This window comes from Pezoporus occidentalis, unplaced genomic scaffold (genome assembly GCF_034315485.1).
Source record: "Pezoporus occidentalis ecotype Australia unplaced genomic scaffold, CSIRO_AGI_Poc_V1 ctg1368, whole genome shotgun sequence".
NCBI lineage: Eukaryota > Metazoa > Chordata > Aves > Psittaciformes > Psittacidae > Pezoporus > Pezoporus occidentalis.
In genome coordinates, this window is record NW_026913175.1 from 386 (window position 1) to 15,948 (window position 15,563).

The 15,563-nt window shown below is 60.7% G+C and overlaps 1 protein-coding gene across 1 annotated transcript; it reads left to right on the top strand.

Annotated features, from left to right (window-relative positions):
* Positions 1 to 4,387: 4,387 nt before the first annotated feature.
* Positions 4,388 to 14,325, top strand: LOC134158911 (keratin, type II cytoskeletal 8-like; the record flags this gene model as incomplete). The annotated part of the gene is made up of 6 exons (XM_062609337.1): positions 4,388 to 4,689; positions 7,948 to 8,191; positions 10,762 to 10,790; positions 11,629 to 11,724; positions 11,811 to 11,975; positions 14,200 to 14,325. Coding segments are annotated over exons 1-6 (936 nt in total), but the record flags the coding sequence as incomplete, so codon positions are not given.
* Between the last annotated feature and the right edge of the window lie 1,238 nt (positions 14,326 to 15,563).

Genomic DNA, 15,563 nt, shown 5'->3' on the forward strand with positions numbered 1-15,563 from the left:
CCCCGGCACCCCACCGCTCCGTCCTCATCCTCCTATGGACTTCCTGGCACCCCCCAATCCATCCCCATCCTGCCCTGGATCCATCCCCATCCTGCCCTGGATCCATCCTCATCCTCCTATGGACCCCCCATCCCCCTAGATCCATCTTCCTCACCCTATGGACCCCCCCCCCCCCCCCCCCCCCCCCGGGTCCATCCTCATCCCCCCCTGGATCCATCCCCATCCTGCCCTGGATCCATCCCCATCCTCCTATGGACCCCCCCCATCTTCCTCCCATGGGGGCAATGGGGAGCAGTGTTGGGGGGGGCAATTGGTGGCAAGGAGGTGGCAATGGGGGTAAATAGAGGGGGAGAGGGTGGAGGCAATAGGGGGCAGCAGTGAGCAATGGGGGCAACGGGGTGGCAATGGGGAGCTGGGGGGGGCAGTGGGGTGGTAATGGAGGGCAATGGGGAGCTGTGGGGGAGCAGTGGGGTGGCAATGGGGTGCAATGGGGAGCTGGGGGGGTGCAATGGGGAGCTGTGGGGGGGCAATGGGGTGCAATGGGGAGCTGTGGGGGTGCAATGGGGAGCTGTGGGGGTGCAATGGGGAGCTATGGGGTGCAGTGGGGAGCTGTGGGGGGGCAATGGGGAGCTGTGGGGTGCAATGGGGAGCTGTAGGGGTGCAATGGGGAGCTGTGGGGGGGCAATGGGGAGCTGTGGGGGTGCAATGGGGAGCTGTGGGGGTGCAATGGGGAGCTGTGGGGGGGCAATGGGGAGCTGTGGGGTGCAATGGGGATCTGTGGGGGTGAATTTGGGGTGGATTCGGGAGGTCCCAGCACTCTGGGGGGGGTTCCTACAGGCCCTGGCCCTGCCCCAGCCTGGCCCGGGGGGGGTTGGAATTGGAATGTGCTGGGCTGGGAATTCCCCTTGATAAGAGGAACTGGGCGGGACTGGGACGGGATCTGGGATGGAGCCGGGATGAGGGGGGGGGGGGATGCGATCAGGTCCCCCCTGAGCCTTCTCCTCTCCATCTGAACCCCTCAGGTCCCCATCACCCCTGGGCTCCAGGCCCTGCACCAGCCCCATTGCCCTCCTCTGGCCCCACTCCAGCCCCTCAATGTCCCCCTTGCAGTGAGGGGTCCAGAGCTGAACACAGGATTCGAGGTGCAGCCCCCCCAGTGCCCAGTGTGGGGGCACAATCCCTGCCCTGGCCCTGCTGCCGCACTGGTGCTGAGCCAGGCCAGGATGCTGGGGGCTGCCTGGGCACAAGCTGCTCCTGCTCAGCTCCATCCATCCAGCTCCTTCCCCATGGGCAGCTTCCACTCTGCCCCAAGCCTGGAGCCTTGCAGGGGGGTTCCGATTGGGTTCAATGGGTCCTGGTTGGGTTCTGAATAGGTTCTAGTTGGGTCCTGGTTGGATTCAGTGGGTCCTGGTTGGGTTCTGGATGGGTTCAGTTGGTCCTGGTTGGGTTCTGAATAGGTTCTAGTTGGGTCCTGGTTGGATTCAGTGGGTCCTGGTTGGGTTCTGGATGGGTTCAGTTGGTCCTGGTTGAGTTCTAGTTGGGTTCTGGTTGGGTTCAATGGGTCCTGAATGGGTTCTGGTTGGGTTCAATTGGTCCTGGTTGAGTTCTAGTTGGGTTCTGGTTGGGTTCAATGGGTCCTGAATGGGTTCTGGTTGGGTTCAGTTGGTCCTGGTTGAGTTCTAGTTGGGTTCTGGTTGGGTTCAATGGGTCCTGAATGGGTTCTGGTTGGGTTCAATTGGTCCTGGTTGAGTTCTAGTTTGGTCCTGGTTGGGTTCAGTTGGTCCTGGTTGAGTTCTAGTTGGGTCCTGGTTGGGTTCTAGTTGGGTCCTGGTTGGGTTCAATGGGTCCTGAATGGGTTTTGGTTGGGTTGTGGATGGGTTTGATAGGTCCTGGTTGGATTGTGGTTGGGTCCTGGTTGGGCACTGATTGGGTCCTGGTTGGGTTCAATGGGTTCTGGCTGCTCCTGGATGGATTCAGCGGCTCCTGGATGGGTCCTGCTTGGATTCAATGGGTTCTGGCTGGGTTCAATGGGTCCTGGATGGGTTCAAGGTTCAATGGGTCCCGATTGGGTTCAGTGGGTTCTGTCTGCTCCTGGATGGGTTCAATGGGTCCCGGTTGGGTTCAATGGGTCCTGGCCGGGTTCAATGGGTCCTGGATGGGTTCAAGGTTCAATGGGTCCCGGTTGGGTTCAGTGGGTTGTGGCTGCTCCTGGATGGGTTCAATGGATCCCAGTTGGGTTCAATGGGTTCTGGCTGCTCCTGGATGGGTTCAATGGGTCCCAGTTGGGTTCAATGGGTTCTGGCTGCTCCTGGATGGGTTCAATGGGTCCCAGTTGGGTTCAATGGGTTCTGGTTGGGTTCAATGGGTTCTGGCTGCTCCTGGCTGGGTTCAATGGGTTCTGGCTGGGTTCAATGGGTCCTGGCTGGGTTCAATGGGTTCTGGTTGGGTTCAATGGGTTCTGGCTGCTCCTGGATGGGTTCAATGGATCCCAGTTGGGTTCAGTGGGTCCTGGTTGGGTTCAATGGGTCCGGATTGGGTTCAATGGGTCCCGGTTGGGTTCAGTGGGTCCTGGTTGGGTTCAATGGGTCCGGATTGGGTTCAATGGGTCCCGGTTGGGTTCAGTGGGTTCTGGCTGCTCCTGGATGGGTTCAATAGATCCTGGTTGGTTTCAATGGGTCCCGGTTGGGTTCAATAGGTCCCAGTTGGGTTCAATGGGTCCTGGTTGGGTTCAATGGGTCCTGGCTGCTCCTGGATGGGTTCAATGGGTCCCGGTTGGGTTCAGTGGGTCCTGGTTGGGTTCAATGGGTTCTGGCTGCTCCTGGATGGGTTCAGTGGGTCCTGGATGGGTTCAATGGGTCCCGGTTGGGTTCAGTGGGTCCTGGATGTGTTCAATAGATCCTGGTTGGTTTCAATGGGTCCCGGTTGGGTTCAATAGGTCCCAGTTGGGTTCAATGGGTCCCGGTTGGGTTCAGTGGGTTCTGGCTGCTCCTGGATGGGTTCAATGGATCCCGGTTGGGTTCAATGGGTCCTGGCTGGGTTCAATGGGTCCCGGTTGGGTTCAGTGGGTCCCGGTTGGGTTCAGTGGGTCCTGGATGTGTTCAGCAGCTCCGGTTGGGTTCAATGGGTCCCGGTTGGGTTCAGTGGGTCCTGGATGTGTTCAGCAGCTCCGGTTGGGTGCCGGTGCCCCCCCGCCGCTCCGAAGGGGTTAACCGGCGGCAGGTGCCGCTCTCCCGGCCCGAGTCCCTCCCACCCCATCCCATTCTCCTCCTCCTGCTCCTGGATGCAAACCGGGAGCCTCCTCCCCCCGGGGGGGGCCCCGCCGCCTCCACACCCGGTCCTGCCCGTCCCGTCCTGCCTGTCCTGCCAGCACCGCCCGGCCTCCCCCCTTCCTGCCCCATTCCAGCCTCTTTGCCGGCTTCCGACCTCTCCCGCAGCTCCTTTCCTGCTCCCCGGCCTCGTCCCAGCCTCCCCGTACCCCCTTTGCCGGCTCCTGACTTCATCCCAGCCTTCTTCCAGCCTCCTTTCCTGTATCCGCACCTCGTTCCAACCTCATTCCACCCTCCTTTCCCGTATCCCGACCTCATCCCACCTTTCTTCCAGCCTCCTTCCTCCTATCCCCACCTCATTCCAACCTCCTTCCCTGTCTCCCGACCTCATTCCAACCTCCTTCCCTGTCTCCCGACCTCACACCAACCTCCTTGTAGCCCCTTTCCCACCTTCCAACCTTCTTCCAGCCTCCTTTCCTGTATCCCGACCTCATTCCGACCTCCTTCCTTGTATCCCGACCTCATTCCAGCCTTCTTCCAGCCTCCTTCCCTGTATCCCGACCTCATTCCAACCTCCTTCCTCGTATCCCGACCTCATTCCAGCCTTCTTCCAGCCTCCTTTCCTGTATCCCGACCTCATTCCACCCTCTTTGTAGCCCCTTCCCACCTTCCGAACTTCTTCCAACCTCCTTTCCTGTATCCCGACCTCATTCCACCCTCCTTCCAGCTTCTTTTCCTGTATCCCAACCTCACCCAAACCTCCTTTCCTGTATCCCGACCTCGTTCCAGCCTTCTTCCACCCTCCTTCCAGCTTCTTTTCCTCTATCCCAACCTCATCCAAACCTCCTTTCCTGTATCCCGACCTCATCCGAACCTCCTTGTAGCCCCTTTCCCACCTTCCAAGCTTCTTCCAGCCTCTTTTCCTGTATCCCAAGCTCCTTTCCCATCTCCCTCCCAGCCTCTTTGCCCTCTCCCAAACTCATTCCCATCCCATTCCCGTTCCCATCCCGTTCCCGTTCCTGTTCCCATCCCGTTCCCGTTCCCATCCCGTTCCCGTTCCCATCCCGTTCCTGTTCCCATTCCCGTTCTCATTCCCGTTCCCGTTCCCATCCCGTTCCCATTCCCGTCCCCATCCCCTCCTCTCCCCATGTCCGTCTCCATCCCCCCGCAGCCGCTGCGGAGCCGCTCGGCCTCCCGGGGCCGCTCCTTCACGTCCCGCTCCTGCTCGGGGCTGCTCCTGCGCTCCGGGGCCGCTCCGGGGGGACCGCGGGGCTCCGGGGCCGGCATCGCCTCGGTCACGGTGAACCGGAGCCTCCTGCGGCCGCTGGAGCTGGGGCTGGAGCCGGGGCTGCCGGAGCTGCGGCGCCGGGAGCGGGAGCAGATCAAGGACCTCAACAACAAATTCGCCTCCTTCATCGACAAGGTGGGGACGGGACCGCAGCGGGGCACAGCGGGGGGGGCCTGAGCCCAGCGGGGGGGGTCCTGAGCCCATCGGGGGCATCCGGAGCCCATCGGGGGGGTCCGGAGCCCATCGGGGGGGGGTCCGGAGCCCATCGGGGACATCCGGAGCCCATCGGGGACATCCGGAGCCCATCGGGGACGTCCGGAGCCCAGCGGGGGGGTCCTCAGCCCATCGGGGGGGTCCTGAGCCCATCGGGGGGGGGGTCCGGAGCCCATCGGGGGCATCCGGAGCCCATCGGGGACATCCGGAGCCCATCGGGGGGGTCCTGAGCCCAGCGGGGGGGTCCTGAGCCCAGCGGGGACATCCGGAGCCCTTTAAGTGCATCCGGAGCCCATCGGGGACATTGGGACCCCGTTGGGGACCTCCTGATCCCATTTGGGACCTCCTGAGCCCATTGGGGACATTGGGACCTCCTCGGGGACCTCCTGATCTCATCTGGGACATTGGGACCCCTTTGGGGACCTCCTGACCCCCTTGGGGACCTCCTGAGCCCCTTGGGAACATCCAGAACCCCTCGGGGACCTCCTGATCTCATTTGGGACATTGGGACCCCCTTGGGGACCTCCTGAGCCCATCGGGAACATCCAGAGCCCTTTAAGTGCATCCTGATCCCATTTGGGACATTGGGACCCCCTCGGGGACCTCCTGAGCCCCTTGGGGACCTCCTGAGCCCATCGGGAACATCCGGAACCCCTCGGGAGCTTCCTGAGCCCCTCGGGAACATTGGGACCCCCTTGGGGACCTCCTGAGCCCCTCGGGGACATTGGGACCCCCTTGGGGACCTCCTGATCTCATTTGGGACATTGGGACCCCCTCGGGGACCTCCTGAGCCCCCTCGGGAGCTTCCTGAGCCCCTTGGGGACATTGGGACCCCCTTGGGGACCTCCTGATCTCATTTGGGACATTGGGACCCCTTTGGGGACCTCCTGAGCCCTTTAGGTCCATCCTGAGCCCATTGGGGACATTGGGACCTCCTCGGGGACCTCCTGATCCCATTTGGGACCTCCTGAGCCCTTTAGGTCCATCCTGATCCCATTTGGGACATTGGGACCCCCTCGGGGACCTCCTGATCCCATCTGGGACATTGGGACCCCTTTGGGGACCTCCTGGCCCCCTTGGGGACCTTCTGAGCCCTTTAGGTCCATCCTGATCCCATCGGGGACATTGGGACCCCCTTGGGGACCTCCTGAGCCCCTCAGGGACCTCCCGTCCCCGTCCCCCCCCCCCGGGACCATCTATGGGGACACCCCCATTCCCCCCCCACCGCTGCGGACATGGTCCTGCCCCCCCCAGCCCCCCGGGGTGCAATGGGGACCCCCCAGCACCCAGCGCCCTGCACCCCCTTCCCGGTGCTCTGCTGGGGACCCGTCAGCTCCGTGTCCATGGAGGGTGCGGGATCCCCTGGGGGCACCCTCAGGCTGCACCCAGCACCCCAAATCCCCCCCCAGGACCCCAAATTCCCCCAGGACCCCAAATCCCCCCCAATGACCCCAAATCCCCCCCCCAGGACCCCAAATTCCCCCAGGACCCCAAATCCCCCCCCAGGACCCCAAATCCCCCCCAATGACCCCAAATCCCCCTCAATGACTCCCAAATCCCCCCCAATGACCCCCAAATGCCCCCCAATGACCCCAAATCCCCCTCAATGACCCCAAATCCCCCTCAACGACCCCAAATCCGCCCCCAATGACCCCCAATCCCCCCTCAATGACCCAAATCCCCCCTCAATGACCCCAAATCCCCCCCAGTGACCCCCAATCCCCTCTCAATGACCCCCAAATCCCTCCCCCAATGACCCCCAATCCCCCCTCAATGACCCCCAAACCCCCCCAATGACCCCCAAATCCCCCCCAATGACCCCCAAATCCCTCCCCCAATGACTCCAAACCCCCCCAATGACCCCAAATCCCTCCCCCAATGACCCCCAAACCCCCCCAATGACCCCCAAATCCCCCTCAACGACCCCAAATCCACTCTCAATGACCCCCAATCCCCCCCAATGACCCCAAATCCCCCCCAACGACCCTCAAATCCCCCTCAATGACCCCAAATCCCTCCCAATGACCCCAATCCCCTCTCTATGACGCCCAAATCCCCCCCCAATGACCCCAAATCCTCCCCCAATGACCCCAAATCCCCCCCAGGACCCCCAAATCCCCCCCCAATGACCCCAAATCCCCCCTCAATGCCCCCAAATGCCCCCCAATGACCCCCAAATCCCCCCTCAATGACCCCAAATCCCCCCCAATGACCCCAAATCCCCCCCAAAGACCCCCAAATCCCCCCCAATGACCCCAAATCCCCCCCCAATGACCCCAAATCCCCCCCCAATGACCCCAAATCCCCCCCAATGACCCCAAATCCCCCCCAATGACCCCAAATCCCCCCCAATGACCCCCAAATCCCCCCCAATGACCCCCAAATCCCCCCTCAATGACCCCCAAATCCCCCCCAATGACCCCAAACCCCCCCCAATGATCCCCAACCCCCCCCAATGACCCCAAATCCCCCCCAATGACCCCAAATCCCCCTCAATGACCCCCAAATCCCCCTCAATGACCCCAAATCCCCTCTCAATGACCCCAAATCCCCCCCCAATGACCCCAAATCCCCCTCAATGACCCCAAATCCCCCCCCAATGACCCCCAATCCCCTCTCAATGACCCCCAACCCCCCCAATGACCCCCAAATCCCCCCAATGACCCCAAATCCCCCCAATGACCCCAAATCCCCCCTCAATGACCCCCAAATCCCCCCCCAATGACCCCCAAATCCCCCCCAAAGACCCCCAAATCCCCCCCCAATGACCCCAATCCCCTTTCAATGACACACACAAATCCCCCCCCAATGACCCCAAATCCCCCTCAATGACCCCCAATCCCCCCCAATGACCCCAAATCCCCCCTCAATGACCTCAAATACCCCCCCCAATGACCCCAAATGCCCCCCAATGACCCCAAATCCCCCCCAATGACCCCCAATCTCCCCCTCAGGACCCCAAATCCCTCCCAATGCTGAAATCCCTCCCCCAGCACCCCCAAATCCCTCCCCCAATGACCCCCAAATCCCCCCTCAATGACCCCAAATCCCCCCCAATGACCCCCCAATCCCCCCCCAATGACCCCAAATCCCCCCCTCAATGACCCCAAATCCCCCCCAATGACCCCCAATCCCCCCCCAGGCCCCCCCTTTCCCCCCTCAGCCCCCGTTCCCCCCCAGGTCCGGCTCCTGGAGCAGCAGAACGAGCTCCTGGGCACCAAGTGGGCGCTGCTGCAGCGGCGGGCGCAGGGACCCCGCGGCCCCGGCCCGGCCGCGCTGCTCCAGCGCTGCAGCGCCGCGCTCCGGGGGCAGCTGCAGGGGCTCGGAGAGGAGCGGCGCCGCCTGGAGGCCGAGCTGGGAACTGCAAGGGAGCTGCTCAGGGACTGCAAGAGCCGGTGGGGGAAAGAGGGGGGACATGGGGGGATATGGGGGATATAGGGGACGTAGGGGACATAGGGGACAGCGGGGACATAGGGGATATAGGGGACAGGGGGGACATGGGGGACATAGGGGACAGGGGGGATGGGGGGGGGACATGGGGGGGATATGGGGGATATGGGGACAGGGGGGACGGGGGGGATATAGGGGATATGGGGGATATGGAGACATAGGGGAAAGGGGGGACATAGGGGATATGGGGACATAGGGGAAGGGGGGACAGGGGGGATATGGGGGATATGGGGGACATAGGGGACGGGGGGGACATATCGGGGACATGGGGGATATGGGGACATAGGGGACAGGGGGGTACATGGGGGATATGGGGGACATAGGGGACAGGGGGGACGGGGGGGGGATATGGGGGATATGGGGGACATAGGGGACAGGGGAAGATATGGGGACATAGGGGACAGGGGGGACATAGGGGATATGGGGGACATAGGGGATATAGGGGACAGGGGGGACATGGGGGATATGGGGGACATAGGGGACGGGGGGGGCTATAGGGGGGATATGGGGATATAGGGGATAGGAGGGATATGGAGGTCATAGGGGACATAGGGCACATAGGGGACAGGGGCAACATAGGTGATATGGGGATATAGGGGACAGGGGATATGGGGGACCTATAGGGGACCTGGGGTATATGAGGGACAGTGGGGACATAGGGGGGCTATAGGGGACATAGGGTACATGGGGGACAGGGGGGACATAGGGTACATGGGGTATATGGGGACATGGGGGGACCTGGGGGACATAGGGGGGCTATAGGGGAGACGTAGGTGACATGGGGGGACAGGGGGGACATGGGGGACATAGGGGATATAGGGGGGATATGGGGGATATAGGGGGTGATACATGGGGAGCCTATAGGGGACATAGGGGATATGGGGGACAGTGGGGACATGGGGGACATAGGGGATATAGGGGGGATATGGGGGATATTGGGATATAGGGGACATGGGGAGCCTATAGGGGACATAGGGGATATGGGGGACAGTGGGGACATGGGGGGGATATAGGCGGCAGGGGGGATATGGGGGACATAGGGAACATGGGGGATATGGAGGACAGCAGGGACATAGGGGATATGGGGTCATGGGGGGACATAGGGGACAGGGGGGACATAGGGAACAGTGGGAAATGGGGGGATATGGGGGGCATAGGGGACATGGGGGATACGGGGACATGGGGGATATGGGGACATGGGGGATATGGGGGACATAGGGAACAGTGGGAAATGGGGGGATATGGGGGACATGGGGACATGGGGGATGTAGGGGACACTGGGGCCATGGGCCATAGGGTTCATAGGGGCCATAGGAGCCATAGGGGACATGGGGGCCATGGTCCATAGGGGACATAGGGTCCATGGGAGCCATAGAGTTCATAGGCTCCATGGTCCATAGGGGCCACAGGGTCCGTGGTGCATAGGGGCCATAGGGTCTGTGGTCCATAGGGACCATAAGGGCCATGGTCCATAACATCCATAGGGGCCATGGTCTATAGGGGCCATAAGGGTCACGGTCCATAAGGTCCATAGGGTCCATGGTCCATAGGGGCCATAGGGTCCCTGGTCCATAGGGGCCATAGGGTCCATGGTCCATAGGGGCCATAGGGTCCATGGTCCATAGGGTCCATTGGGCCTGTGGTCCATAAGGGCCATAGGATCCGTGGTCCATAAGGGCCATGGTCCATAGGGGCCATAGGGTCCCTGGTCCATAAGGGCCATAGGGTCCGTGGTCCATAGGGGCCATAGGGTCCCTGGTCCATAAGGGCCATAGGGTCCGTGGTCCATAAGGGCCATAGGGTCCATGGTCCATGGTCTCCACTGACCCAGCTGTGGGGGTGGAGCATCCCCATCACTGAGCCCCCAGGGGGTTCCTGTGGCTCTGGGATCCCGCACCCCTCTGGGCCCATAGGGCTGGGACCCCACATCCCAGTGTCCCTGCATCCTGGTCCATAAGGGCCATAGGGTCCCTGGTCCATAAGGGCCATAGGGTCCATGGTCCATGGTCTCCACTGACCCAGCTGTGGGGATGGAGCATCCCCATCCCTCAGCCCCTGGGGGGGTTCCTGTGGCTCTGGGATCCCGCACCCCTCTGGGCCCATAGGGCTGGGACCCCACATCCCAGTGTCCCTGCATCCTGGTGCCCCCCAGTGTCCCTGCATCCTGGTGCCCCCCAGTGTCCCTGCATCCAGGTGTCCTCCCCATGTTGCCGTGCACACATGAGCCCCATGGCCACATGGCCACATAAGCTGGTGTGCCCGTGTTCCCATACCCAGACCTCTCCATGTCCCCACATCTGCGTGTTCCCCTATCTCCATTTCCCCATGTCCCATAACCCTTGTTCCCATACACCCATGTCCTACATCCCTGTATCCCATATCCCCATGGTCCCATGACCCCATATCCCATGTTCCCATATCCCCATTGACCCATACCCCCATGTCCCCACATCCCCATGGTCCCATGACCCTATATCCCATAACCGATAGCCCATACCCCACATCCCCATCCCCAAGGTCCCATGACCCCAACCACCGCACCATAGAAGGAAAATGAGTTTGTGCCCCAGAAGGTCCCCATGGTCCCAGGGTGGGGGTGTGGGATGGGGTGATATGGGGGTGTGGGATGGGGGGATGGGATGGGGGTGATGGATGGAGGGATGGGATCAACCACCGCATGGGGTTACAGGATGTGGATGACAGGGATGTGGATGACAGGGATGGGGGGGATGGGATGGGGGGGATGGGATGGGGATGCTGGGATGGGGTGATGGGATTGAGGTGATGGGATGGGGGTGTGGGATTGGGGGATGGGATGGGGGTGATGGATGGAGGGATGGGATGGGGGGGATGGGATGGGGTTACAGGATGTGGATGACAGGGATGGGGAGGATGGGATGGGGGTGACAGGGATGGGGTGACGGGATGGGGGTGACGGGATGGATGGGGGATGGGGGGTGACGGGATGGGGGTGATGGGATGGATGGGGGATGGGGGTGACGGGATGGGGGTGATGGGATGGATGGGGGATGGGATGGATGGGGGATGGGGGTGGATGATGGATGGGGGATGGGATGGGGGTGATGGGATTGGGGTGACGGGGATGGGGTGATGGGATGGGGGTGATGGGATGGGGGTGATGGGATGGGGGGGGTGATGGGATGGGGTTACAGGATGTGGATGACAGGGATGGGGGTGATGGGATGAGGGGATGGGATGGGGGTGACAGGGATGGGGGTGGTGGGATGGGGGTGATGGGATGGGGGTGATGGGATGGGGGCGATGGGATGGGGGTGACAGGGATGGGGGTGATGGGTTGGGGGTGCTGGGATGGGGGTGATGGGATGGAGGTCCTGGTTTGGCGGTTCCGGGATGGCCCTGACGGTGCTGGTGGCGGTGGCGGTGCTGCAGGACGTGGACGAAGCGTACATGAGCAAGGTGGAGCTGGAGGCGCGTCTGGAGAGCCTGACCGACGAGATCAACTTCCTGCGGCAGCTCCACGAGGAGGTGGGGACCCCAAGGCCTTTGTGGGGGGGGGGACGGGGGGACGGGGACCCCCCAATGCCCCTGACCCCCCCCTCCCGGTGCCGCAGGAGCTGCGGGAGCTGCAGCGGGCGGCGCCGGGCGCGGCCGTGGTGCTCTCCATGGACAACAACCGCGGCCTGGACCTGGCGGCTCTGCTGGCCGAGGCGCGCGCGCACTGCGAGGACATCGCCGCCCGCGGCCGCGCCGACGCCGAGGCCCGGTGCCACGGAAAGGTGGGGGCAATGGGGGGGCGTGAACCCGAAACCCCATGAACCCAAAACACCATGATCCCATAACTCCATGAACCCGAAACTCCATGATCCCATAACTCCATGAACCCGTAACTCCATGATCCCATAACTCCATGAACCCGTAACTCCATGAACCCATAACTCCATGAACCCATAACTCCATGATCCCGTAACTCCATGAACCCATAACTCCATGAACCCATAACTCCATGATCCCATAACTCCATGATCCCATAACTCCATGATCCCATAACTCCATGAACCCATAACTCCATGAACCCATAACTCCATGAACCCATAACTCCATGAACCCATAACTCCATGATCCCATAACTCCATGAACCCATAACTCCATGATCCCATAACTCCATGAACCCATAACTCCATGAACCCGAAACTCCATGAACCCATAACTCCATGATCCCATAACTCCATGATCCCATAACTCCATGAACCCATAACTCCATGATCCCATAACTCCATGAACCCATAACTCCATGATCCCATAACTCCATGATCCCATAACTCCATGATCCCATAACTCCATGAACCCATAACTCCATGAACCCATAACTCCATGATCCCATAACTCCATGATCCCATAACTCCATGAACCCATAACTCCATGATCCCATAACTCCATGATCCCATAACTCCATGATCCCATAACTCCATGAACCCATAACTCCATGCTTCCATGATCCCATGATCCCATGTTCCCATAATCCCATGGTTCCATGATGCCAAAACTCACTGTTCCCATAACTCCATGATCCCATAACTCAGGGTTCCCGTAACTCCATACCTACATGATCCCATGCTCACGTAACGCCATGTCTCCCGTGATCCCATACCTCCAAGATCCTGTGATCCCATAACTCCAAGACTTAATGATCCCCAACTCTCATGCTCCCATAACTCCATTATGCCATAACTCCATGATCCCATAACCCCATGATCCCATAACCCCATGCTCCCAAAACCCCATGATCACATAAATCCATAACCCCACAACCCCACGATCCCATAACTCCATAACGCCATGCTCCCATAAACCCCCGATCCCATAACCCCTAAACCCCATAACTCCATAACCCCATGCTCCCAACCCCCCTCGATCCCATAACTCCATAAATCCATAACCCCATAACTCCATGACCCCATGCTCCCATAACCCCCCGATCCCATAACCCCATAACCCCATAACCCCATAACCCCATGCTCCCATAACCCCCTGATCCCATAACTCCATAAATCCATAACCCCATAACCCCATAACCCCATAACTCCATAACCCCATGCTCCCATAACCCCCTGATCCCATAACCCCATAACCCCATGCTCCCATAACCCCCCGATCCCATAACCCCATAACCCCATGCTCCAATAACCCCATAACTCCATAACCCCATGCTTCCATAAACCCCCGATCCCATAACCCCATAACCCCATGCTCCAATAACCCCCTGATCCCATAACCCTATGAACCCATGCTCCCATAACCCCCGATCCCATAACCCCATAACTCCATAACCCCATGCTCCCATAAACCCCTAATCCCATAACTCCATAACCCCATAAACCCATAACTCCATAACCCCATAACCCCATAACCCCATAACTCCATAACCCCATAACTCCATAACCCCATAACTCCATAACCCCATTCTCCCATAACCCCCTGATCCCATAACTCCATAACCCCATAACCCCATAACTCCATAACCCCATAACCCCATAACCCCATAACCCCATAACTCCATACCTCCATAACCCCATAACCCCATAACCCCATAACCCCATGCTCCCATAACCCCCCAATCCCATAACCCCATAACTCCATAACCCCATAACCCCATAACCCCATGCTCCCATAACCCCATGCTCCCATAACCCCATAACCCCATGCTCCCATAACCCCCCAATCCCATAACCCCATAACTCCATAACCCCATAACCCCATAACCCCATAACTCCATAACCCCCTGATCCCATAACCCCATAACCCCATGCTCCCATAACCCCCCAATCCCATAGCCCCATAACTCCATAACCCCATAACCCCATAACCCCATACTTCCATAACCCCCTGATCCCATAACCCCATAACCCCATAACCCCATCACCCCATGCTCCCATGCTCCCGTGCTCCCCCCACCCCATTTCCACTCTCCCATGACCTTCCCCCCTCCCCGTGCCCCCGCAGTACGAGGAGCTGCGGACGGCGGCCGGGCAGCGCGGGGCTGAGCTGCTCAGCACCCGCGGCCGCATCCAGGAGCTGAACCGGCTCATCCAGCGCTGCCAGGCCGAGCTTGAGGCGCTGCGGGGCCAGGTCTGGGGGTGCCGGGGGGCGCGGGGAGAGGGGGGGGAATGGGGGGGAATGGGGATGCTGGGGAACATGGGGGTACAGGGGATGCTGGGGGACATGGGGGATGCTGGGGGACATGGGAGGAATGGGGGTACAGGGGATGCTGGGGGACATGGGGGATATGGGGGTACAGGGGATGCTGGGGAACATGGGGAGAATGGGGGTACAGGGGATGCTGGGGGATACGGGGGTACAGGGGATGCTGGGGTAGAGGGGATGCTGGGGGATACAGGGGATGCTGGGGGAATGGGGGATACGGGGGTACAGGGGATGCTGGGGACATGGGGGATACGGGGGTACAGGGGATGCTGGGGGACATGGGGGGTACAGGGGATGCTGGGGGATGCTGGAGGAATGGGGGATATGGGGGTACAGGGGATGCTGGGGGACATGGGGGATGCTGGGGGACATGGGTGGAATGGGGGTACGGGGGTACAGGGGATGCTGGGGGATGCTGGGGACATGGGGGATACGGGGGTACCGGGGATATGGGGGTACAGGGGATGCTGGGGGATATGGGGGATGCTGGGGGAATGGGGGGTAGAGGGGATGATGATGGACATGGGGGATACGGGGGTAGAGGGGATGCTGATGGACATGGGGGATGCTGGGGGGAATGGGGGATGCTGCAGGGAATACATGGGATACTGAGGGATGCTGGGGACATGTGGATATGGGGGTAGAGGGGATATGGGGGACAGAGGGGATGCTGGGGGATATGGAGGTAGAGGGGATGGTCGGGGACATGGGGGTTGCTGCAGGGAATGGGGGATATGGGGTACAGGGGATGCTGGGGGACCTGGGGGATGCTGGGGGGAATGGGGGATATGGGGGTACAGGGGATGCTGGGGACATGGGGGAATGGGGGGTAGAGGGGATGCTGATGGACATGGTGGGAATGGGGGGAATGGGGGATATGGGGGTAGAGGGGATGCTGGGGGACATGGGGGATGCTGCAGGGAATGGGGGATATGGGGGTACAGGGGATGCTGGGGGACATGGGGGATGCTGCAGGGAATGGGGGATAAAGGAGATACTGGGGGGTACATGGATACTGGAATGGGGAATGCAGGAAGGTATGGGGATACTGGGGGATATGGAGATACTGGGGGGTACATGGATTCTGGGGACATGGGGGTACTGGGGAGGTGTGGGGGGTACTGGGGGTAATGGGGTGCTGGCAGATATGTGGGATACTGGGG